Source organism: Erinaceus europaeus, chromosome 3 (assembly GCF_950295315.1).
Source record: "Erinaceus europaeus chromosome 3, mEriEur2.1, whole genome shotgun sequence".
Lineage (NCBI taxonomy): Eukaryota > Metazoa > Chordata > Mammalia > Eulipotyphla > Erinaceidae > Erinaceus > Erinaceus europaeus.
The window spans coordinates 113,039,999-113,063,279 of record NC_080164.1 but is presented as its reverse complement, the minus strand read 5'-3'; the positions used below and the strand labels follow the sequence as shown (position 1 = coordinate 113,063,279).

The window sequence follows — 23,281 nt, the reverse complement described above, 5'->3', positions numbered from 1 at the left end:
ATTTCATAAAATAAAACCTTTGTCACTTTGAACTGCGTGTCAGCATCAGGTTCATGGGGCTTGTTCACATCTCCCTACAAGAAACACCTGGATCTGATTCCTTCTCAATTACCTCAAAGGACTTAGGTTGTGTTGTGACCCCAATAGGAGTTTGGGATTATTAGCATATGAATGACATCAGCCTGAGGCTGGACACAGAGAAGGGAAGGTATCAAGTACGGGACTTGAGCAGGTCACTCTCTTTGGCTACTGCTGCTTCTCCTGGTCAGATGCATCTGGGCATAGGTGTGCCAGGTATGTGCCATGGCTATTTCTCCTGGGAACTGAACACATGTGACTCTGCTAGCTGTTAAAGTTTTAGACCCCTTTACAGCCATGAGCAACCTTTACCAGAGCTGATAATTGTTTATCTTATGGGACTAAATTTTGATAACTATACTCAGACTTTATGGACCTAGCATACTCTTAACCCTTGATGATAGTTGCTTATTTTGCCTTTTACCTGTTTTACCCTAATAAACCTTGTACTGTTTAAGCCAGTTCCCAGCTTCCACTGTAAATCCTTTCACACACACTGCAGCAGCCCTCCACAAACCCTTTTTTAGTTAAATAACAGGGTTGTTTCTCAGATCAGTCTGACATCTAAAATAGACCAAATAGACCGGTTGATTTACAAATTTCAATAAATAAAGCCCATGATATACGTTATAAAAATAATTGCTAGTCTGGGGTTATGGATCAACCCGGCTATGCCCATGTCCAGAATAAAAGCAATGACAAAAGCCAGGACTCCTACATTCTGCACCCCAAAACAATCTTGATCCACAGTCCCAGTGGGGTTGAAGTGACAGGAGGAAGAGGACAAGAGGGCTCTGAACTCCAACTTTAACAGCATAGGGAGAGAGAGAAGGAAAAGGGGAGGGACATTTGGATGTAGCAATGGTGTCACAGTTTGTTTTTGTAAAATTTGGAGACACAGAACCAAATAGACCGGTGGAAATGCTTAAGGACATAATGGGAGCTGGTCAAGCACCCACATTCCCTGTAGCCAGTCTCCACTTCTGTGACCCTCTTTCTGCTTCTTGTGGACATGTGGACAGACCCAGGTATCGGGGGTCCCTCTCTGAGGGGGAGCTAAGGCCCTTTTCTGACATTGCTGTCAGAGAACTCAGCCTTTCAGCCCCCCCCCCCCCCACCAGCCCTGACTTCACATGTGGGGTCAACCATTTCACAAGGGGTTAGAATTCACCATCTCCCCAGACAATAACTTGGGTTCACCTGTGTACTAGATGTCAGGTCCAGGCAAAAACTAGTAAAGTCATGGTCCCATGGAATATACCTAAAAGAGACCTACTTACTTTTTCCAAATCAGAAACCCAAAATCTTTATCTGCAATATTCTTGCCTTTAAGTTCATGAGTAGTCATCAATTTGTTCTGCTTTATACCTTAACTTTTTTTCAACCACCAGGTTCCAGATGCTACCATGATGCTAACCTGACTTCCCTGGGCAGACAACCCCACCAATGTTTACTGGAGCCTTGCCTCCCCAGATCCATATTCCACTAGGGAAAGAAAGAGATAGGCTGGGAGTACAGATTGACCTGCTAACACCCATGTTCAGAGGGGAATCAATTACAAGAGTCAGACCTTCCACGTTCTGTACTCCATAATGATCCTGGTCCATACTCCCAGAGGGGTAAAGAATAGGTGAGCCTTCAAGGAAGGGGATGGGATATGGAGTACTATTGGTAGGAACTGTGTGGAACTATACCCCTCTTATCCTATGGTCATATAAATGCTTCCATTTTATAAATAAAAATTAAAAACAAAGAAGAATTTAGTCCCCAAAGTGAACAACAGCCACCTGAGAATTGTGGTCAGCTGATACCATTTCTGCCTCTTGCCTTGCAATGTGGCTCCCTCCCTGCTCTCTGTAAACCCCGTGGCACCCCAGAATCCACATGATAACTATTTCAAAGGCCATTGCCACATACACACCACCTACCCCATCACCCAAGTCTCATATGGGCCTGATGCGCACACAACAGAGATGATTTTTCAACCATCAGTGATTTAACAATTTACTAAAATAAAAATATGAAATATATAAAATAAAAATAAAAAAATAAAAATCTAGATTTATTTTTTTATTTTATTTTTTATTTTATTTTTTATTTAAGAAAGGATTAATTAACAAAACCATAGGGTAGAAGGGGTACAATTCCATATAATTCCCACCACCCAATCTCCATTTCCCACCCCCTCCCCTGATAGCTTTCCCATTCTCTATCCCTCTGGGAGCATGGACCCAGGGTCATTGTGGGTTGCAGAAGGTGGAAGGTCTGGCTTCTGTAACTGCTTCCCCGCTGAACATGGGCGTTGACTGGTTGGTCCATACTCCCAGTCTGCCTCTCTCTTTCCCTAGTAGGGTGGGTCTCTGGGGAAGCGGAGCTCCAGGACACATTGGTGGGGTCTTCAGTCTAGGGAAGCCTGGCCGGCATCCTGATGACATCTGGAACCTGGTGACTAAAAAGAGAGTTAACATACGAAGCCAAACAAATTGTTGAGCAATCATGGACCCAAAGCTTGGAATAGTGGAGAGGAAATGTTAGGGGGGTACTCACTGCAAACTCTAGTGCACTTCTGCTTTCAGGCATATATTTTGCAGTAGTTTACGGATACGTGTGAACATATGCTCTCTCTCACAGAAACTGGTGTATATCTAGATTTTGGGACTTTGAGGCATACGGGAAAGTGGGCCCTATCCAAGGGTTCCAGGACTGGGGGAAGTAGAGGCTCTATAGTGGAGATGTGAGGTTCCTGCTGTCTTAGGGTTCCAAAAGACAATCGATAGTTAATGTTATCATCACATTGTTTGGTAATTGGGTTAACTTTGAAAAGTCCTTTTGTTATGGTTTGCTGTACAGTACCCAGTATCTTGTATATAGCTGTGCTATTGGTTGCTTCTGATCTACTTGGTCTAGGCTTTTGAGAGAGTCTGCATATCAATTACACAGCCTATATATTGAAAAGATTCAGTTTGTGTTTTGAAAAACTTCAAGACATACAATTAATTTTCCCCCTCTCGTATGAATTAACTAGTGATTTATATGACTACATTTTACTAGGAGTGTACATAAACACCATTCCCACCACCAAAAGACTGTGACCCATCCCTCCCACCCACTCCCACCCCCCACTGTCCCAGGAAGCTGCATGTCTACCCCTCACCACAGGGTTTTTACTTTGGTGCCCTACTTACAATTTGCTCAGGTCCTGCTTTTAGTTTCCCTTTCAGATATTCTTACTCAACTTCTGTTGATGAGTGGGATCATCCCATACTCATCTTTATCTTTCTGACTTAGCTCACTTAAGATAATTCCTTCTAGCTCTGTCCAATGATGGATCAGCGAAGGTGGGTTCATTGTTCTTGATAGCTGCATAGTAAAATCTAGATTTCAAATCCAGCATTCTCAACATATACTGGGGCTGGCATTCAGTCCTGGTCTCCTCACTGCACTGAAGTGGCTGGGAAGGATTTCAAAGGAGCCTGTGGGAGGGCACCCATCTTCTGCACCAGAGGGGGTGGGGATGTGGGCTACTTGGGAGCAACCTTGTTGCTGAGCAGCCAGGGGAAACAGAAGTGGCACAGTATTGATCTTCAGAGCTCTGTCTTTCGAAATCGGATGGCATAATGGGGAGCTGCAGTGGCTCTGGCAGGCTGCCCAGCTGCTTCCCAGACTTCATGGGTTCTCTCCCGAGGAAGGGTGAGGCTGGAGTGGCTGGGTGGAGGTGATGAGGGAGTGCAGCTGTGGGGCGTTGACCTTTGGCTCTGGGGCATTGACCATTTGCTCTGGGGCGATGACATTTGGCTCTGTGGCATTGACCTTTTGCTCTGGGGTGTTGACCTTTTGCTCTGGGGTGTTGACCTTTGGCTCTGTGGTATTGACCTTTAGCTCTGGGGTTTTGACCTTTTGCTCTGGGGTGATGACTTTTGGCTCTGGGGCATTGATCTTTGGCTCTGGGGTGATAATCTTTTGCTCTGTGCTTTTTACGCTTGGCTCTGTGCCATTGAACTTTGGCTCTGGGGAGATGTCCTTTGGCGTTCGGGCATTGATCTTTGGCACTGAGGTGATGATCTTTGGCACTGTGGCAATGACCCAGGACCTATGGCTCTGAGGCGATGACCTTTAGCTCTGTGGCATTGACCGTTGGCACTGGGGCATGGGCCTTTGGTTATGTGGCATTGACCTTTGGCTCTAGGGCGATGACCTTTTGCTCTGTGGCGTTGAACTTTGACTCTGGGGAGATGACCTTTGGCACTGGGGCATGGACCTTTGGCTCTGAGGCAATGACTTTGGCTCTGTGGCATTGACCTTTGGCTCTGGGGAGATGACCTTTGGCACTGGAGTGCTGACATTTGGCTCTGGGGTGTTGACCTTTGGCTCTGGGGCGATGACTTTTGGCTCTTTGGCTTTGACCTTTGGCTATGTGGCTTTGACCTTTGGCTATGTGGCACTGACCTTTGGCTCTGGGGTGTTGACCTTTGGCTCTGGGGCAATGACCTTTGGCTCTGGGGCATTGACCTTTGGCTCTGGAGCATTGGCCTTTGGCTCTGGGGAGATGTCCTTTGACACTGGGACATGGCCTTTGGCTCTGAGGCAATGACCTTTGGCTCTGTGGAGATGACCTTTGGCTCTGGACTGAGGACCTTTTGGCTTTGGGGCATTGACCTTTGGCTCTGGAATGATTACCTTTGGCTCTGTGGCATTGACCATTGGTTCTGTGGTGTTGACCTTTGACCTATGTGGCATGGACCTTTGGCTCAGTGGCTTTGACCTTTGGCTCTGGAGTGTTGACTTTTGGCTCTGGGGCGATGACCTTTTGCTCTGTGGTTTTGACCATTGGCCCTGTGGCATTGACCTTTGGCTCTAGGGTGTTGACCTTTGGCTATGTGGCATTGACCTTTGTCTCTGGGGCATTGACCTTTGGCTCTGAGGCAATGACCTTTGGCTCTGTAGCGCTGAACTTTGGCTATGGGGCTTTGACCTTTGGCTCTTTGGCACTGACCTTTGGCTCTGGGGTATTGACCTTTGGCTCTTTGGCATTGACCTTTGGCTCTGTGGCATTGACCTTTGATTCTGGGGCATTCACCTTTGGTTCTGGGGAGATGACCTTTGGCTCTGTGGCATTGACTTTTGGCTCTGGGGAGCTGGCCTTTGGCTCTGGGGCATTGACTTTTTTCAAAATAGCAGCTTCCTTTCTACTTGCCTGCCATTCTTTCTGCCCATGCTCCTTACTTTTCTCTGATCTTCCAATGCAGACATGCTGCTTATTCCTTATAGAATATGTCATCTATCATCTATCTACCTATCATGTATCTATCTATCTATCTATCTATCTATCTATCTATCTATCTATCATGTTTATATCTTTCTATTATCAATGAAGGCAGGAACTTGCCTCTCTTCTTTACTGCTGTGCCCCAACCACTTTTTCCAACACTATTCACTGCTTAGTTAATATTTGGTGAATGAATTTTGAATAAATCATTATCCTCAGTTTATAAATAAGGAACTGAAATCACAGATGTTTATAATATTTCACTAGTGGTACATTCTTTTAACAAGATCAAAATCCAATGTTTATAGCCATATATACATATATATTTTATTTTTCTGGACCAACACTCACTTCTGGTTTATGGTGGTGCTGAGGACTGAACCTGGGAACTCAGATCCTCAGTCTTGAAAGCTTTTGCCTAATAATTATGTTATCTCCCCAGTCCCAGACCCTGAGCTTTTTAAAAACACCTATGCTGAGTGAAAACCCACAGAGGTGTTCAAGGAGAGGGCAGTGAAGATCTTAAAGACAGGAGAAATTAAGCCTGGAATCTTCTGTCAGTGCCACAGCTTTCCTAATGTTTCTTCAGTTGAGCCAGACTGGCAAGAAACATTGGCAGGATGGAGCTAGAAAGAGCATATTCTGGCAGTGTGCCACCAGCTATACATGAGATGGTGCTGAATTGTACTATAAGTTGGTCTGTAATTGTTTTCAAGTTAATTCATGTGTGCTTCTCTGGCTTTTTGGGCTCAGGGTTCATAACCTCTATTTCTTCATATCCTTACATTCTGTCTTTACTGGGATTTAAGTAGATTTGTTAGGATGTGGCTACATGGTTACAAGATGTCTGTCAGGGTTTCCAAAACAACATGGTTATGAGTCCCATTTCAGGATGCTGTCTGACTCTGCCACTGTGAATGACACTGCGTGAGAGGTAAATGACACAGATGCAGGAAGAATCCTTCTTGGAACTTTTCTAATCTAACTAAAACCTGAAATGAAACATAATAGCATACCTCCATGGGGTGATTTATAACAAAAAATATATATACCTGCAAAAATCTGACAAGGGGCTAAGTGTTGGCACACTTGGTTGAGCACACATGTTACAATGAATAAGGACCTAGGTTCGACCTACTAGTCCCCACCTGTGCGAAGAAAGCTTTTTTTTTTTTTTAAGATAACAGGAGTATAATTATTTTTTACTTTTTAAATATATTTATAAGAAGGAAACATTGACAAAACCATAGGATAAGAGGGGTACAATTCCACACAGTTCCCACCACCAGAACTCTGTATCCCATTACTTCCCCCAATAGCTTTCCTATTCTTTAACCTTCTGGGAATATGGACCCAAGGTCATTGTGGGATGCATAAAGTGGAAAGTCTGACTTCTGTAATTGCTTCCCCGCTCAGCATAGGCATTGACAGGTTGATCCATATTTCCAGCCTCCCTCTCTCTTTCCCTAGTGGGGTGGGGTTCTGGGGAAGCGAACTCCAGGACACATTGGTGAGGTTGTCTGTCCAGGGAAGTCTGGCTGGTATCAGTATCTGGAACCTGGTGGTTTAAAAGAGAGTTACATACAAAGCCAAAAAAATTGTTGACCAATCATGAACCTAAAGGCTGGAATAGTGCAGATGAAGAGTTGGGGGGGTCCTCCATTTTTAGATAGCTAGCAGGTATATTTTACTTATATTCCAAAGGGCCTCTAGCTATACTAGCTTTTTTATTTTACCCTGAAATCAGAGTTATATTTCAAAGGGCCTGTGGCTATACTAGTGAATTTATTTTGTTTATGTTTTTGCCTGAGCCTGAAATCTAATATGTAGATGGGTCCTAATTATTGTCTTGGGAGATGATGTCATGGCTGGTAAAAGGACCTGGAAGCTGGATCTGGGAAGAGAGTAGCTCCAGAACATGGGAAAGGTGTATAAATATTGTTGATTGTAAACCCCATCAACTTGATGTGATCTGGGGCTCATATTCAGCATCGGAGCCCATGTGACCTCTGCATCCCTGTAGATCTGAGCTCACATTCTGTGGTCATAAGTAGGAAAGTTCCAAGCTGCCCCAATATCAGGACCCATCTTCCTCAACTGTAGCATAAAGTATATTGTGCAGCTTCCCTTCTGAGGATGGAACAATCTCTACCATTGCTGATCCAAGTTGAGGGCAAGGTCCTATGTGGGCCCCAAAAGGGGTTTATTGTATTGTTCCTGATAGAAATGACTGGTAACAATGGAGAGAGGGATTTATTCAATGTCTAGGACCATCATGTCTGGGAATCTCAGGACTCCCTGATTAAGGGCCCCAGCTGATGGGGTGGCCTGATAGTAACTAAAGAGTCATTGTTAAAGTATGCCAGTCTCTTGCCCTTATTCAGCTTTTGCAGTCCTTGTTTGATGAGGTTAGCTTTGGAGTGAGTGAGAGAACTGTAATAGGAAGTAGGTGAGGAAGGTATCTATGTCTAAGTAGACACTATTTCATTATGAACTCCACTCACTGTAGACTATTGTGTACTTTTGCTTTCAGGTATGTATTTTGCCCTAATTTATGGATAAATGTGAACATATACTCTATCTTATAGAACCTGGTCTATATCTAGGATTTGGGACTTTGTTAGGAAGTGAACCACCTGGAATGAAATTAGAGAATACTATGAATGAAAAGTGATGAGGCTGAAGGGTTGACATTCCATGACTGACATCTCTGGACAGAGTCTGAAGTGAAGCATGCTTGGTACTCATGGTACTCATTGCATTGATTAGGTTGGGATCAGCAGATGCAATATCATTTAGTATGAATTAAGAGAAGTATGCAGGAAAGTGAGCCCCATGCTAGAGGTTACAGGACTGGGGAAAATATAGGCTCTGCAGAGGAAGTGGGAGGTTCCTGCTGTCTTAGGGTTTAAGAAGGCAATATACAGTTATTGCTATAATCATTTATATCTGGAAATTGGGATAGCTTGGAAATGTCCCTTTGTTAGGATTCTCTGTATCATACACAACATCATCATACTTTATGTCCTTTGACATTATTTGTATATAGCTGTGTCACCAGTTGCTTCTGTTCTCCCTGGTCTAAGCTTTTAATAGAGTTAACATATCAAAGATTCAGCCTATATATTAAAAAGACTCAGTCTGTGATTAAAAAATTTGAGACATTTAATCAATTTTTCTCTTTTCATATTAATTAAATGGTGATTTATATGACTACAAATTGATAGTAATGTACATAAACACCGTTCCCACCACCAAAAGACTGTGTCCCATCCCACCCCACCCCCCCCACTGCCCCGTGAAGCTGAACAGCCACCCTCACCCTTAACCCAGGGTTTTTACTTTGGTGCCTACTCCAAATTCAGTCAAATCCTGCTTTGAGTTTCCCTTTCTCTTATTCTTTCTCAACTTCTTTTTATGAGTGGGATCATCCCATACTCACCTTTATCTTTCAGACATAGCCCACTTAACATAATTCCTTCTAGCTCCATCCAAGATGGGTCAGAGAAGGGGTGGGTTCATTGTTCTTAATAGCTGCGTAGTATTCCATTTTGTATACGGACCACAGATTTCTCAACCACTTATCTGTTGTTGGGCACCTGGATTGTTTCCAGGTTTTAGCTTTTATGAATTGTGCTGCTATGAACATAGGTGTACACATTTCTTTTTGGTTGGGTATTATGGAGTCTTTGGGGTATATCCCTAGGAGACAGATTACTGGGTCATATGAAAGGTCCATGTCTAGCCTTGTGAGAGTTCTCCAGACTGCTCTCCACAGAGGCTGGACCAGTTTATGTTCCCACCAGCAGTGCAGAAGGGTTCCTCTGTCCCCACAGCCTCTCCAGCATTTGTTGCTGCTGTCCTTTTTGATGTATGCCATTCTCACAGGAGTGAAGTGGCATCTCAATGTTGTCTTTATTTGCATTTCTCTGACAATCAGCAACCTGAAGCAATTTTTCATGTGTTTGTTAGCCATTTGGATCTCTTCTGTACTGAATATTCTGTTCATATCCTCTGCCCATTTTTGGATGGGGTCATTTGTCTTTATGGTGCTAAGTTTTCTGAGCTCTTTGTATATTTTGGTGATTAGTCTCTTGTTTGATGTATGGCATGTGAAGATCTTCTCCCATTCTGTGAGGGGTCTCTTTGTGTGATAGTTTCATTGGCATGGCAGAAGCTTTTCAATTTGATGTAGTCTCATTGGTTTGTTTCTCTTTTAGTCTTCCTTGCAACTGGGTTTTTTGCATCAAAGATGTCCTTAGGTGGGAGTAGACACTATTTCATTATGAACTTTATACTGACTTACTGCAGACTATCGTGTACCTTTGCTTTCAGGTATATGTCTTGCCCTAATTTATGGATACATGTGAACATATGCTCTATCTCATGGGACCTGGTCTATATCTAGGTTTTGGGACTTTGTTAGGAAGTGAACCACCTGGCATGCAATTAGAGTATCCTAGGAAAGAAAGGTCTCACCCGAGTAATGAGGCTGAAGGGTTGACATTCCATGCCTGACGTCTCTGGACACAGTCTGAAGTGAAGCATGCTGAGGTGGTACTCATTGCATTGATTAGGTTGATTAGATATTGCGGCAGATGCAATATCATTTGGTATGAATGGAGAGAAGAATGCAGTAAAATGAGCCCCACCCTAGAGGTCCCCGTAATGGGGAAAATATAGGCTCTAAAGAGTAAGCCCGAGGTTCCTGCTATTAGGGTTTAAAAGGCAATAGATATTTATTGCTATAATTACATTATTTGGCTTTTGAAATATCCCTTTGTTAGAATTTTCTGTATCATATACAACATCACCAAATTTTATGTCCCTTGATATTATTTGTATATATTGTATATATCTGTGCCACCGGTTCCTACTGTTCTCCCTGATCTAAGCTTTTAAAAAATTAATTAACTTATTAATTTTATTTATAAAAAAGAATACACTGACAAAACCATAGGATAAGAGGGATACAACTCCACACAATTCCTACCACCAGAACTCTGTATCCTATTCCCTCCCTTGATAGTGTTCCTATTCTTTTTTTTTATTATTATTTATTTATAAAAAGGAAACACTGACTAAACCATAGGATAAGAGGGGTGCAACTTCACACAATTCCCACCACCAGAACTCTGTATCCCATCCCCTCCCCTGATAGCATTCCTATTCTTTAATCCTCTGGGAGTATGGGCCCAAGGTCATTGTGGGATGTAGAAGGTGGAAAGTCTGGCTTCTGTAATTGCATCTCCACTGAACATGGGTATTGAAAGGTCAATTCATACTCCCAGCCTGTCTCTCTTTTCCTAGTTGGCAGGGTTATAGGGAATCGCAGCTCCACAACACCTTGTTGGGGTTGTCTGCCCAGGGAAGTTAGGTTGTCATCTTTCTAGCATCTGGAACCTGGTAGCTGAAAAGAGAGTTAACATATAAGCCAAACAAGTTGTTGACTAATCTTAACCTAAAGGCTGGAGTACTGCAGATGAAGAGTTGGGAGGGGAGGTCTCCATTCTGTAGATAGCTAGTAGGCATGTTTTAGTTATATACAGAAGTGCCTGTGGCTATAGTAGGTTTTTTTTTTTCCCTGAGCCTGAAATCTGATATGCAGGTGGATCCTAGTTATTATATGAGGAGATGATGTCATGGCTGGTAAAAGGACCAGAAAGCTAAATCTGGGAAGAGAGCAGTTCCCAAATATGTGAAAGGTGTATAAACATTGTTGATTATAAACCCCATCAATTTGATCTGATCTGGGGCCCATATTCAGCTTAAGAGCCTGTGTGACCTCTGCATCCCTGTATATCTGACCTAACATTCTGTGGTGATCAGTAGGAACATTCCAAGCTGCTCCAATATCAGGACCCATCTTCCTCAACTGTAGCATAGCGTATGTTATCCAGCCTCCCTTCAGGGGATGGAACAATCTCTACTGTTGCTGATCCAAGTTGAGGGCAAGGTCCTATGGGGGCCCAAAAAAGGGTCTTGTTTTGTTGTTCCTGATAAAGATGACCAGTAACAATGGAGAGAGGGATTTACTCGAGGTCTAGGCCCATCATGTCTGTTTGGGAATCTCAGGACTCCTAGAATAGGGCCCCAGCTGATGGGGTGGCCTGATAGTAACTAAAGAGCCATAGTTAAAGTATGCCAGTTTCTTGCCCTTATTCAGCTTTTGTAGTCCTTGCTTTGATAAAGTTAGCTTGGGAGTGAGTGAGGGAAGTGTAATAGGAAGTAGGTGAGGAGGGTATCTAAGTCTAAGTAGACACTATTTCATTATGAACTTCACTCACTGTAGACTATTGTGTACTTTTGCTTTCAGGTATATATTTTGCCCTAATTTATAGATACATATAAACATATGCCCTATCTCATGGGACCTGGTCTACATCTAGGTTTTGAGACTTTGTTGGGAAGTGAACGGCCTGGAATGGAATTATAGAATCCTATGAAAGGAAAGGTCTCACCCCTGTAATGAAGCTGAAGGGTTGACATTCCATGACTGACATCTCAGGACACAGTCTGAAGTGAAGCATGCTGAGGTGGTACTCATTGCGTTGATTAGGCTGATATCAGCAGATGCTATATCATTTGGTATATATTGAGAAAAACATGCAGGAAAGTGAGCCTCACTCTAGATGTTACAGGACTGGGGGAAATATACGCTCTATAGAGGAAGTGGGAGGTTCCTGCTGTCTTAGGGTTTAAGAAGGCAATATACAGTTATTGCTATAATCATATTATCTGGAAATTGGGATAGCTTGGAAATGTCCTTTTGTTAGGATTTTCTGTATCATACACAACACCACCATAATTCATGTCCTTTGATATTATTTCTATATAGCTGTCCCACGGTTGCTTCTGTTTTCCCTGGTCTAAGCTTTTAAGAGTCAACATATCAAAGACTCAGCCTATGTATTAAAAAGACCCAGTCTGTGATTTAAAAAGCTTGAGACATTCAATCAATTTTCCCCTCTCATATTAATTAGTGATTTATATTACTACAAATTAATAGGAATACATAAACACCATTCCCACCACCAAAAGACTGTGTCCCATCCCATCTCCACTCCCTTACCTCTGCCCTGTGAATCTGAACATCTACCCTCACATTCAACCCAGGGTTTTTTTTTAATATTTACTTATTTATCCCCTTTTGTTGCCCTTGTTTTATTTATGAGGTTATTATTGTTATTGATGTTGTAGTTGTTGCAACCAAGGGTTTTTACTTTGACATACATGAAAAAAGACAGCAGCAACAAATGCTCGACAGGCTGTGGGAACAAAGAAACCCTTCTGCACTGCTGGTGGAAATGTAAATTGGTCCAGCCTCTGTGGAGAGCAGTCTGGAGAACTCTCACAAGGCTAGACATGGACCTTCCATATGACCTAGTAATTCCTCCTCTAGAGATATATTCCAAGGATTCCATAATGCCCAATCAAAAAGGTATGTGCACACTTATGTTCACAGCAGCACAATTCATAATAGATAAAACCTGGAAGTAACCCAGGTGCCCAACAACAGATGAGTGGCTGAGAAAGCTGTGTATATATACACAACGGAATATTATGCAGCTATTGAAAACAATAAACCCACCTTCTCTGACCTATCTTGGATGGAGCTAGAAGGAATTATGTTTAGTGAGCTAAGTCAGAAAGATAAAATGAGTATGGGATGATCCCACTTATCAACAGAGGTTGAGAAAGAATTACAGAAAGGGAAACTCTAAGCAGGATTTGACTAATTTTGGAGCAGGGCACCAAAGAAGAAAGCTTTTGAGTGGTGAAGCAGGGCTGCAAGTATCTCTCTCTCTCTCCCACTATGTCTCTCTCTCTCACTCTTTCCTCTCAATGTCTGGTTGTCTCTATCCCATAAATAAATAAAAATAATTTAATTTTTTATTAAAAAAGACAATACAAATAAATAAAATTTTAGAATCTGATCAAAGTAACCCTCATCTTTCACTCAGCTCCCTCATGGATTGCCCATTCTGCAGTTTGTCATCCCCCAGAACATAACTCCCCTCTCAGCAGTGATAAGATCTTTTATGATCTACCTTCTTAGGGGCTTGCACACACTCACCCACATTGTAAATAGTCAAGCAGTGTTGAATCTGAGCAGTGGACAGACAAAATAATCAGTCTGAGGGGACAACAGTTACAAACATCTGTGTCCAGAGAAACAGGCTTATGTTTCTCTGTGTCTCACCATTTATTAAAGGGAAGAAAAATGGTGGAATTATGTTGGCACCAAGCCTAGTAATACCTGGTGGCAAAATAAATAAATATATTTAAAAATCTAAAGTTGATTCATCCTTTAAAAAAAATGTACTCAAGATTATCTCTCACTCTAGCTCCATTTCTTAGCTGTGTTCTTTTTTTAAACTTTTATTAGTGATTTCATATTGATTTACAAAATTATAAGATAGAAAGGGTATAATGCCACACCTTTCCCACTGCACGAGTTGTGTGTCCTCATTCCCTTCATTGGAAACTGCAGTAATTCTTCCACTGTCACAGATATGGGTTGCTTATTATGTCTATAACCATCTTTCTATATGTATATATATTTAAGGAGTGTGCTCAAGCTGGATACAGACCAGCCCCTCCAAGCTATTTTATATTGCATTGCTGCTTTTTAATTGTGGAGCTACACAATATCTTGATATATCTTGAGCGATAAGTCATTATTAGATGTGTGATGTCAAATACCTTCTCCCAGTCAGTACGCTGCTTTTCATTCTGTTGCTAATGTGTTTGTCTGCATGAATGATTTTTCCACCTTACATATCCTCAATTGTTTATTTTTGCTCTTTCCTATACACTAAGGTTCAAGTTCACAAAGACATTGTTAATGTGGATATCATGGAATCCATAACTTTTGTTGTCTCTTCTGTAATCTATAACTTCAAGATTTACATCCAAGCCTTGAAACTATTTTGAAATTATTTTCTCTATGGATCTGCAGGGTGATACACTTTCCTACTTGCACATGTTTGATTTCTCCTACAACACTTGTTGAAGGAATTTTTCTGTTTTATGGCCAGGAGTCCTCTAGCATAGCTTCAGTATCACTACTGGTGTGGGTTTCCTTCCAGACTCTCAGTTCTGTTCCAGCCATCTGTGTGGCTGGCTATCCAATAGCATATTGCTTCACTCCCTGTTGCTTTGGAGTGTGGTTTGTAGTTGGGTGATTTGACACCTGACTTTTGTTCATTTTTCTCAGAATGGTTTTTGTTATTTGGGATCTCCCATGGTTTAATATAAATCTAGTGGGTTTAGTTTCATTTCTTAAAAATATGTATGACTGAAATTTCCAAAATTATTTTTAAGTATGTACATTGCTTTAGTGATATATATATCAATTTAGAAAGACATTTTATAACATTAATTATTTTATTATCTTAATTTATTGGCTAGAGACAGCCAGAAAAATCACTTTAATTTTTATCATGTATGGGGTGTCTGTGTTAATTTTTTATATTTAGTTCATATTTTTATATCAAGATGAGAGAATTTAAGAGGGGAGGGAGAGAAAGAGAGAGAAACAGACACCTGCAGCTCTACTTCACTACTCATGAAGTTTTCCCCTGCAAGTGAAGAACAGGCACTTGAAACGGAGTCCTTGAACACGCCACTGAGTGCACTTAACTAGGTGCAGCATTACCTGTGATGACTTTTTCAGAAAGAGAGAGAAAGAAGAGAGAGACCACAGCACTGATGCATCTTCTAGTGCTGTGGGGTGGGGCTCTCACCTGAACTCTCTGGTGGTGTGAAGCCTGGCCTTGTGCTTGCCTAAGCATGTGCACTACCTAGGTGAGCTCTGCTGCTGCTCGGGAAAGGGACATGCACTGCACATCGTGATCAGGAGCAATTAGCTCTATTGTCAGGATCAGTTCACAGTATCAGCAGAATACTAAGCACTATGTTGTACACCTGAAGTGATGCAATGATCCTTGCCAGTTATAGAAAAAGAAAAATATTGGGTGGTCAAATAGTATTCCTGAATGAATGAGTATTTCTCATCAAAGTGACCATTAAATTCTTCTCTGCTTATGTTGAATAAGCTGATTTGATTTCTGGAAAAACCAAGCAAAATCATTCCACTTCTGACAACCACAGAATACAATGATTACATAAACTCTGCAAACTAAAATAGCTTTAAAGGGCAAAAGTAAAACAAGCAGAAATACCTCAATAACAGTAATAACTGCTACTACCCACTCCCTCCCCCCAAATAAAAATTTAACAAACCAAAGCAATATCTCAAAACAGAAACCTAGAGGGAAGTTACTGGAGAAAAATCTATCCCAAAGAGGACACAGGTGCTGAGACAGAGGAATTCTGAGTGTTATCCCTCCCCACCACCACAAACTGCCTTCTCAGAGCCAGGGCCAACTGCCACTCATCCAGGGGGGAGGAGGCTATTTCAGGTAGAATTGGCAGTTGGGCTGCAGAAAGATAAATTGAGCCTGAGTCCAGCAGACTGAGTGCCTCTCCAGGGTTCAGGTAGGATCACTGAGGAGGTCGAGGGCATAAGTGGGAGAAAAGGAAAAGGACCAAGTCAGCATTTACAAGATGAGCAAGGAAAGAGGACAAGATGGGGAGCAGGTGGAGAGGATGGGTGCCAGTGCTCTGAGAGGGGGTCCCCAGGCCTTGTCAGACTTGGGGGCCTGTCTCTGCACAGGCCTTGAAGCGGCAGAAGGACTCTTCCTGCAGGAAAAGGAATCAGTAAGGGTTTGATACAGGCTGGAGGAGTGTAGCAGCCTCTAGAAGAGCCCTCAATACACACTGGGGTCCCCCAGGTCATTAACCTGACACTGGCACTGTACCTGTGGCTGGAGACAGGTATTGTGTAAACCTTCATGCCCCTTTAGCACAGAGAGGGGTCCCAATTAACACAGTCAATGTGTGAACTCTACCCTCTCACCCCCAGAGAGCTCAGGGTGCTGCTCACCCCATGAGTACTGGGGAGCCCAGCTAGTGCTTGTGTGGGACTGGTCCCACCAGGATGCGGAAGCCTAGACCCCACTGACTTCAGGTGCACCTTCTGATAGAAAGGACTCAAAGCATCTGCTTATTCACATCCAGTATGATTCCACATGCTTTCTGGACTGGACTGAAAACAGAACCCACTGTCTCATCAGTTCATGAAGTGCCAGAAGCATGGTAGAAGCAGACTTGTAAAGAACATGGGTCTCAACTTTGAGGACGTAGATAATAGAAGATAATAATCGTGCCAACATGCATTCATGCTCATATATGCAAAGTTATGTGTACACACACAACTTGGTGACATACATGTTTAACAGCTATAGATGACCCCTTTCTGCCTGTGATTATCTCTAGGTGTTCTTGAAGATCTGTTGTGAGGTATATACCCATTTCTTTTGGGGCCTCTGTTCTGAAGTAAGTGCTCTAGGGCACATTGAAGCATTTCTGTGGAGTGGACAGGAAGCTCAGACATGGCTCAGTTCACAAAATGTAAAAAGAACACCCACTGGTTTTCTATGAACACTTTGAATGACTTTAGGGTGTACTGTCTAGCAACACGATAAATTAGCAAGGACACAAGAAACAGGTGAGAGTAGTATGGATCAGTGCATTGTCCTCCATCTTTCTTTTTTGATGTTTTTAATTATCACCATTGTAATCCCTGGGGCTCAATTCCTGTAGGAAAAATATGCTACCCCAGGCAGCACTGTGTTCTTTTTCTTTTTCCTTTGAAATTTTATTTATTTTATTTTTACCAGATTAATATTCTGCTCTTGCTATGCTGTTGCTGAGGATTAAACCTTGATCATTTGGTGTTTCAGGCACGAATAACTGTCTGCATTTGGTAGGAGAGAGACACCATGAAGAGAGTAGAGAGGGAAGTGAAAGAGAGCCATCCTGCAGACCTGCTTCACCTCTCATGAAGTATTCCCCCTGTAGATTGGTACTGGGAGTTTGATTCCTGGCCACTATACACTGTTCTCTGTGCACTAAACTAGGTGTGCCACCACCTGGCTGCTGTATTTTCTCTTTTATCTATGTAAAACATTGATGCTGCTATCATAAAATGAGTAGAAAGCAAGCTTACTTAGTAATAGTAGGGGAGGCTTCTGTACTGTATTCTATAGTGGGTAAATGATATTTCTAACCCACAGAGGTTAAAACAGACATCTTCAGCAGGGCAATTCATTTTTTAAGTAGCCATCCAAACAACAGAGAACACTGACCTGATCAGATGTATGCATACCCAAGTTCATCACAAGCTCGGTACCAGGATTTGGAAAACCATCTAAATACCCTCTCTGCAGCCTCTCCCCAGCCGCCTTCTCTGTGTAGAGGACTATTTCCTGAGATGAGCAGAGCTGGGACTAAGCGCCTGAGCAGGGTTCTTTCCTGTTCCCTGTTGCCTCTGACCAGGAGCCACAGGGCCATCTACAATCCCCTGCCGAGTCAGAATGTCTTGGTTTGTTGCTTTTGTAGGAATCAGCAGATAGAATTCCTATGTGTGCTTTTGTGTGTGGCAGGGCCACTCTCAAATCAGGGGGAGAAGCTGAGTGGGAGAGAGAAATGAAGACACAGATAGAGGGTGAGAATTCAAAGAGGGCGATTCTGCTGAGAAATAGGAATTCACTTGGGGGGGTTCTCTGGCCAGTTTAGCCACTCAACACAACACACACCGGATATCTTATTGCTCAGAAAGTCAGAAGTTGAACAGGGTCCTTGGGTTTGGGTTTCTTCTGGAAGCTTTAGAGAAAACCCATTTCTTGGCCTGGTGGAGTCAATGTCATGGCTGCTGCCAGACAACTTCCGCGCAAGCCAGGACTGAACTATTCATCCTTTTTGTGTAGTGGAGGTGACATCACATCTGTTGCCAGACAAAGTCCAAACAGACTGGAACCTATTGTAGAGTGGGAAGTTCTAGACTTAACCAAAGTTATTTGTTTTTAATTACATTGATAATTTGAGGACTTATTGGCTATATTGCAAATACACAAATATTACCTGGGGACAATAGAAAAAGATCCCCAGAGGAAGAACATAGTGACAACAAGTATGGCAGTGAGTGTGACAAGACTAAAAATGACATAGGAGCAGAAGCTGCTGTACCCTTGGGAGGCTTTCAGAAAAAGAGCTACTTATCAGCACTACAGCTTCTCAATTAGCTGGACTCAGACCAAAAGCTTGTAGCATGAGTGACAGACTGTGATCTCCATGTAAATATAAAAAGGCCCTATTTCTTACTCTCACCCACAAACACCCTGTTTCCACTTACAGGCATCCATGATGAGTATTAGGTTGTATAGTTAAATAGCTAATGTTAGAGTATATGGGTAGAGGTAAGTAAGCTTTCCTTAGCTAACAGCCATTGAACTTTCATATATCCAAAGAAGAGAGCCCCCATGTTGTGTACTTATTTATAGCAGAAGATTTCTTTAGGTGAACATCCTATGATGATCTAGTTAGACCCAAGGTTAAGAAGAAAAGCTATTATATTTAGCTCCAGGGGAAAAATGTTTATTCATACAGAAGGTCAGAACAGGGAGATGGTCAAATCACAGATGGTCATCTCAAGGGAAAATTTAGACTACTCCAGACCAAAGAAACTTTCAAGGGAAGATTTACACTACCCCAGACCCAAGAAACTTCCAAGGGGAAATCAGGGTGCCCCAGACCTAGAGAACTTTCTAAGGAAACTATACCTATAATAATAATAATGTTGTTTAAGGTTATTCCTGATGCTAATGAAAATGATTATACATGATGTTATCTGTATACTTGATGTTAATGAAAATAATCTTACATAATGTCAACTATATCCTGGCAAAAAGTGTTTAAATAATAAACCTCTGCAGACAGAGGGCAGAGACACCTCTTTCCTGTACTTGAAGCAGCTGATGTGTTTCTTACTTCTTCATTGCCGACTCCCCCTTTCCTTCAGGGACTCTTAATTACTTTCGCCGGGACTGGATCCCAGCACTAGCTCTCCCCAGCTCTGTCCCAGATGTCCATCGACCACAGAGGAGCAGTATGATGGTGAATTGTGGCTCCAACCCTGCTCTCTGTAACCCCAGTGGCACCCCAGGATCCCCAAGATAACTATACAAAGACCATTGCCATACACATACCCCTGTCACCCAAGTCTCATATGGGCCTGATGCACACAGCACAAAGAGATGATTTTTTCAAACCATAGGTTTATTAAAAATTTCATAAAATAAAACCTTTGTCACTTTGAACTGCGTGTCAGCATCAGGTTCATGGGGCTTGTTCACATCTCCCTACAAGAAACACCTGGATCTGATTCCTTCTCAATTACCTCAAAGGACTTAGGTTGTGTTGTGACCCCAATAGGAGTTTGGGATTATTAGCATATGAATGACATCAGCCTGAGGCTGGACACAGAGAAGGGAAGGTATCAAGTACGGGACTTGAGCAGGTCACTCTCTTTGGCTACTGCTGCTTCTCCTGGTCAGATGCATCTGGGCATAGGTGTGCCAGGTATGTGCCATGGCTATTTCTCCTGGGAACTGAACACATGTGACTCTGCTAGCTGTTAAAGTTTTAGACCCCTTTACAGCCATGAGCAACCTTTACCAGAGCTGATAATTGTTTATCTTATGGGACTAAATTTTGATAACTATACTCAGACTTTATGGACCTAGCATACTCTTAACCCTTGATGATAGTTGCTTATTTTGCCTTTTACCTGTTTTACCCTAATAAACCTTGTACTGTTTAAGCCAGTTCCCAGCTTCCACTGTAAATCCTTTCACACACACTGCAGCAGCCCTCCACAAACCCTTTTTTAGTTAAATAACAGGGTTGTTTCTCAGATCAGTCTGACATCTAAAATAGACCAAATAGACCGGTTGATTTACAAATTTCAATAAATAAAGCCCATGATATACGTTATAAAAATAATTGCTAGTCTGGGGTTATGGATCAACCCGGCTATGCCCATGTCCAGAATAAAAGCAATGACAAAAGCCAGGACTCCTACATTCTGCACCCCAAAACAATCTTGATCCACAGTCCCAGTGGGGTTGAAGTGACAGGAGGAAGAGGACAAGAGGGCTCTGAACTCCAACTTTAACAGCATAGGGAGAGAGAGAAGGAAAAGGGGAGGGACATTTGGATGTAGCAATGGTGTCACAGTTTGTTTTTGTAAAATTTGGAGACACAGAACCAAATAGACCGGTGGAAATGCTTAAGGACATAATGGGAGCTGGTCAAGCACCCACATTCCCTGTAGCCAGTCTCCACTTCTGTGACCCTCTTTCTGCTTCTTGTGGACATGTGGACAGACCCAGGTATCGGGGGTCCCTCTCTGAGGGGGAGCTAAGGCCCTTTTCTGACATTGCTGTCAGAGAACTCAGCCTTTCAGCCCCCCCCCCCCCCACCAGCCCTGACTTCACATGTGGGGTCAACCATTTCACAAGGGGTTAGAATTCACCATCTCCCCAGACAATAACTTGGGTTCACCTGTGTACTAGATGTCAGGTCCAGGCAAAAACTAGTAAAGTCATGGTCCCATGGAATATACCTAAAAGAGACCTACTTACTTTTTCCAAATCAGAAACCCAAAATCTTTATCTGCAATATTCTTGCCTTTAAGTTCATGAGTAGTCATCAATTTGTTCTGCTTTATACCTTAACTTTTTTTCAACCACCAGGTTCCAGATGCTACCATGATGCTAACCTGACTTCCCTGGGCAGACAACCCCACCAATGTTTACTGGAGCCTTGCCTCCCCAGATCCATATTCCACTAGGGAAAGAAAGAGATAGGCTGGGAGTACAGATTGACCTGCTAACACCCATGTTCAGAGGGGAATCAATTACAAGAGTCAGACCTTCCACGTTCTGTACTCCATAATGATCCTGGTCCATACTCCCAGAGGGGTAAAGAATAGGTGAGCCTTCAAGGAAGGGGATGGGATATGGAGTACTATTGGTAGGAACTGTGTGGAACTATACCCCTCTTATCCTATGGTCATATAAATGCTTCCATTTTATAAATAAAAATTAAAAACAAAGAAGAATTTAGTCCCCAAAGTGAACAACAGCCACCTGAGAATTGTGGTCAGCTGATACCATTTCTGCCTCTTGCCTTGCAATGTGGCTCCCTCCCTGCTCTCTGTAAACCCCGTGGCACCCCAGAATCCACATGATAACTATTTCAAAGGCCATTGCCACATACACACCACCTACCCCATCACCCAAGTCTCATATGGGCCTGATGCGCACACAACAGAGATGATTTTTCAACCATCAGTGATTTAACAATTTACTAAAATAAAAATATGAAATATATAAAATAAAAATAAAAAAATAAAAATCTAGATTTATTTTTTTATTTTATTTTTTATTTTATTTTTTATTTAAGAAAGGATTAATTAACAAAACCATAGGGTAGAAGGGGTACAATTCCATATAATTCCCACCACCCAATCTCCATTTCCCACCCCCTCCCCTGATAGCTTTCCCATTCTCTATCCCTCTGGGAGCATGGACCCAGGGTCATTGTGGGTTGCAGAAGGTGGAAGGTCTGGCTTCTGTAACTGCTTCCCCGCTGAACATGGGCGTTGACTGGTTGGTCCATACTCCCAGTCTGCCTCTCTCTTTCCCTAGTAGGGTGGGTCTCTGGGGAAGCGGAGCTCCAGGACACATTGGTGGGGTCTTCAGTCTAGGGAAGCCTGGCCGGCATCCTGATGACATCTGGAACCTGGTGACTAAAAAGAGAGTTAACATACGAAGCCAAACAAATTGTTGAGCAATCATGGACCCAAAGCTTGGAATAGTGGAGAGGAAATGTTAGGGGGGTACTCACTGCAAACTCTAGTGCACTTCTGCTTTCAGGCATATATTTTGCAGTAGTTTACGGATACGTGTGAACATATGCTCTCTCTCACAGAAACTGGTGTATATCTAGATTTTGGGACTTTGAGGCATACGGGAAAGTGGGCCCTATCCAAGGGTTCCAGGACTGGGGGAAGTAGAGGCTCTATAGTGGAGATGTGAGGTTCCTGCTGTCTTAGGGTTCCAAAAGACAATCGATAGTTAATGTTATCATCACATTGTTTGGTAATTGGGTTAACTTTGAAAAGTCCTTTTGTTATGGTTTGCTGTACAGTACCCAGTATCTTGTATATAGCTGTGCTATTGGTTGCTTCTGATCTACTTGGTCTAGGCTTTTGAGAGAGTCTGCATATCAATTACACAGCCTATATATTGAAAAGATTCAGTTTGTGTTTTGAAAAACTTCAAGACATACAATTAATTTTCCCCCTCTCGTATGAATTAACTAGTGATTTATATGACTACATTTTACTAGGAGTGTACATAAACACCATTCCCACCACCAAAAGACTGTGACCCATCCCTCCCACCCACTCCCACCCCCCACTGTCCCAGGAAGCTGCATGTCTACCCCTCACCACAGGGTTTTTACTTTGGTGCCCTACTTACAATTTGCTCAGGTCCTGCTTTTAGTTTCCCTTTCAGATATTCTTACTCAACTTCTGTTGATGAGTGGGATCATCCCATACTCATCTTTATCTTTCTGACTTAGCTCACTTAAGATAATTCCTTCTAGCTCTGTCCAATGATGGATCAGCGAAGGTGGGTTCATTGTTCTTGATAGCTGCATAGTAAAATCTAGATTTCAAATCCAGCATTCTCAACATATACTGGGGCTGGCATTCAGTCCTGGTCTCCTCACTGCACTGAAGTGGCTGGGAAGGATTTCAAAGGAGCCTGTGGGAGGGCACCCATCTTCTGCACCAGAGGGGGTGGGGATGTGGGCTACTTGGGAGCAACCTTGTTGCTGAGCAGCCAGGGGAAACAGAAGTGGCACAGTATTGATCTTCAGAGCTCTGTCTTTCGAAATCGGATGGCATAATGGGGAGCTGCAGTGGCTCTGGCAGGCTGCCCAGCTGCTTCCCAGACT

At 42.6% G+C, this 23,281-nt stretch overlaps 1 protein-coding gene across 1 annotated transcript; it reads right to left on the bottom strand.

The window, feature by feature from the left end:
- Positions 1 to 3,744: 3,744 nt before the first annotated feature.
- Positions 3,745 to 4,779, bottom strand: LOC132537592 (uncharacterized). Its single transcript, XM_060188448.1, has 2 exons — positions 4,525 to 4,779; positions 3,745 to 4,176 (listed from the first exon to the last, which is right to left on the bottom strand). Exons 1-2 carry the CDS (start codon positions 4,777 to 4,779, stop codon positions 3,745 to 3,747), a joined length of 687 nt encoding a protein of 228 aa, XP_060044431.1.
- Between the last annotated feature and the right edge of the window lie 18,502 nt (positions 4,780 to 23,281).

What these genes read in the sequence shown, in the direction of transcription:
- LOC132537592 (XM_060188448.1), bottom strand. Translation starts at nt 4,779, where the DNA reads ATGGTCAATGCCACAGAGCCAAAGGTAATCATTCCAGAGCCAAAGGTC. An exon ending in TCAACACCCCAGAGCCAAAG is followed by an intron (nt 4,177 to 4,524) that starts GTCAGTGCCACA and finishes TCATCGCCTCAG; the next exon opens with AGCCATAGGTCCTGGGTCAT.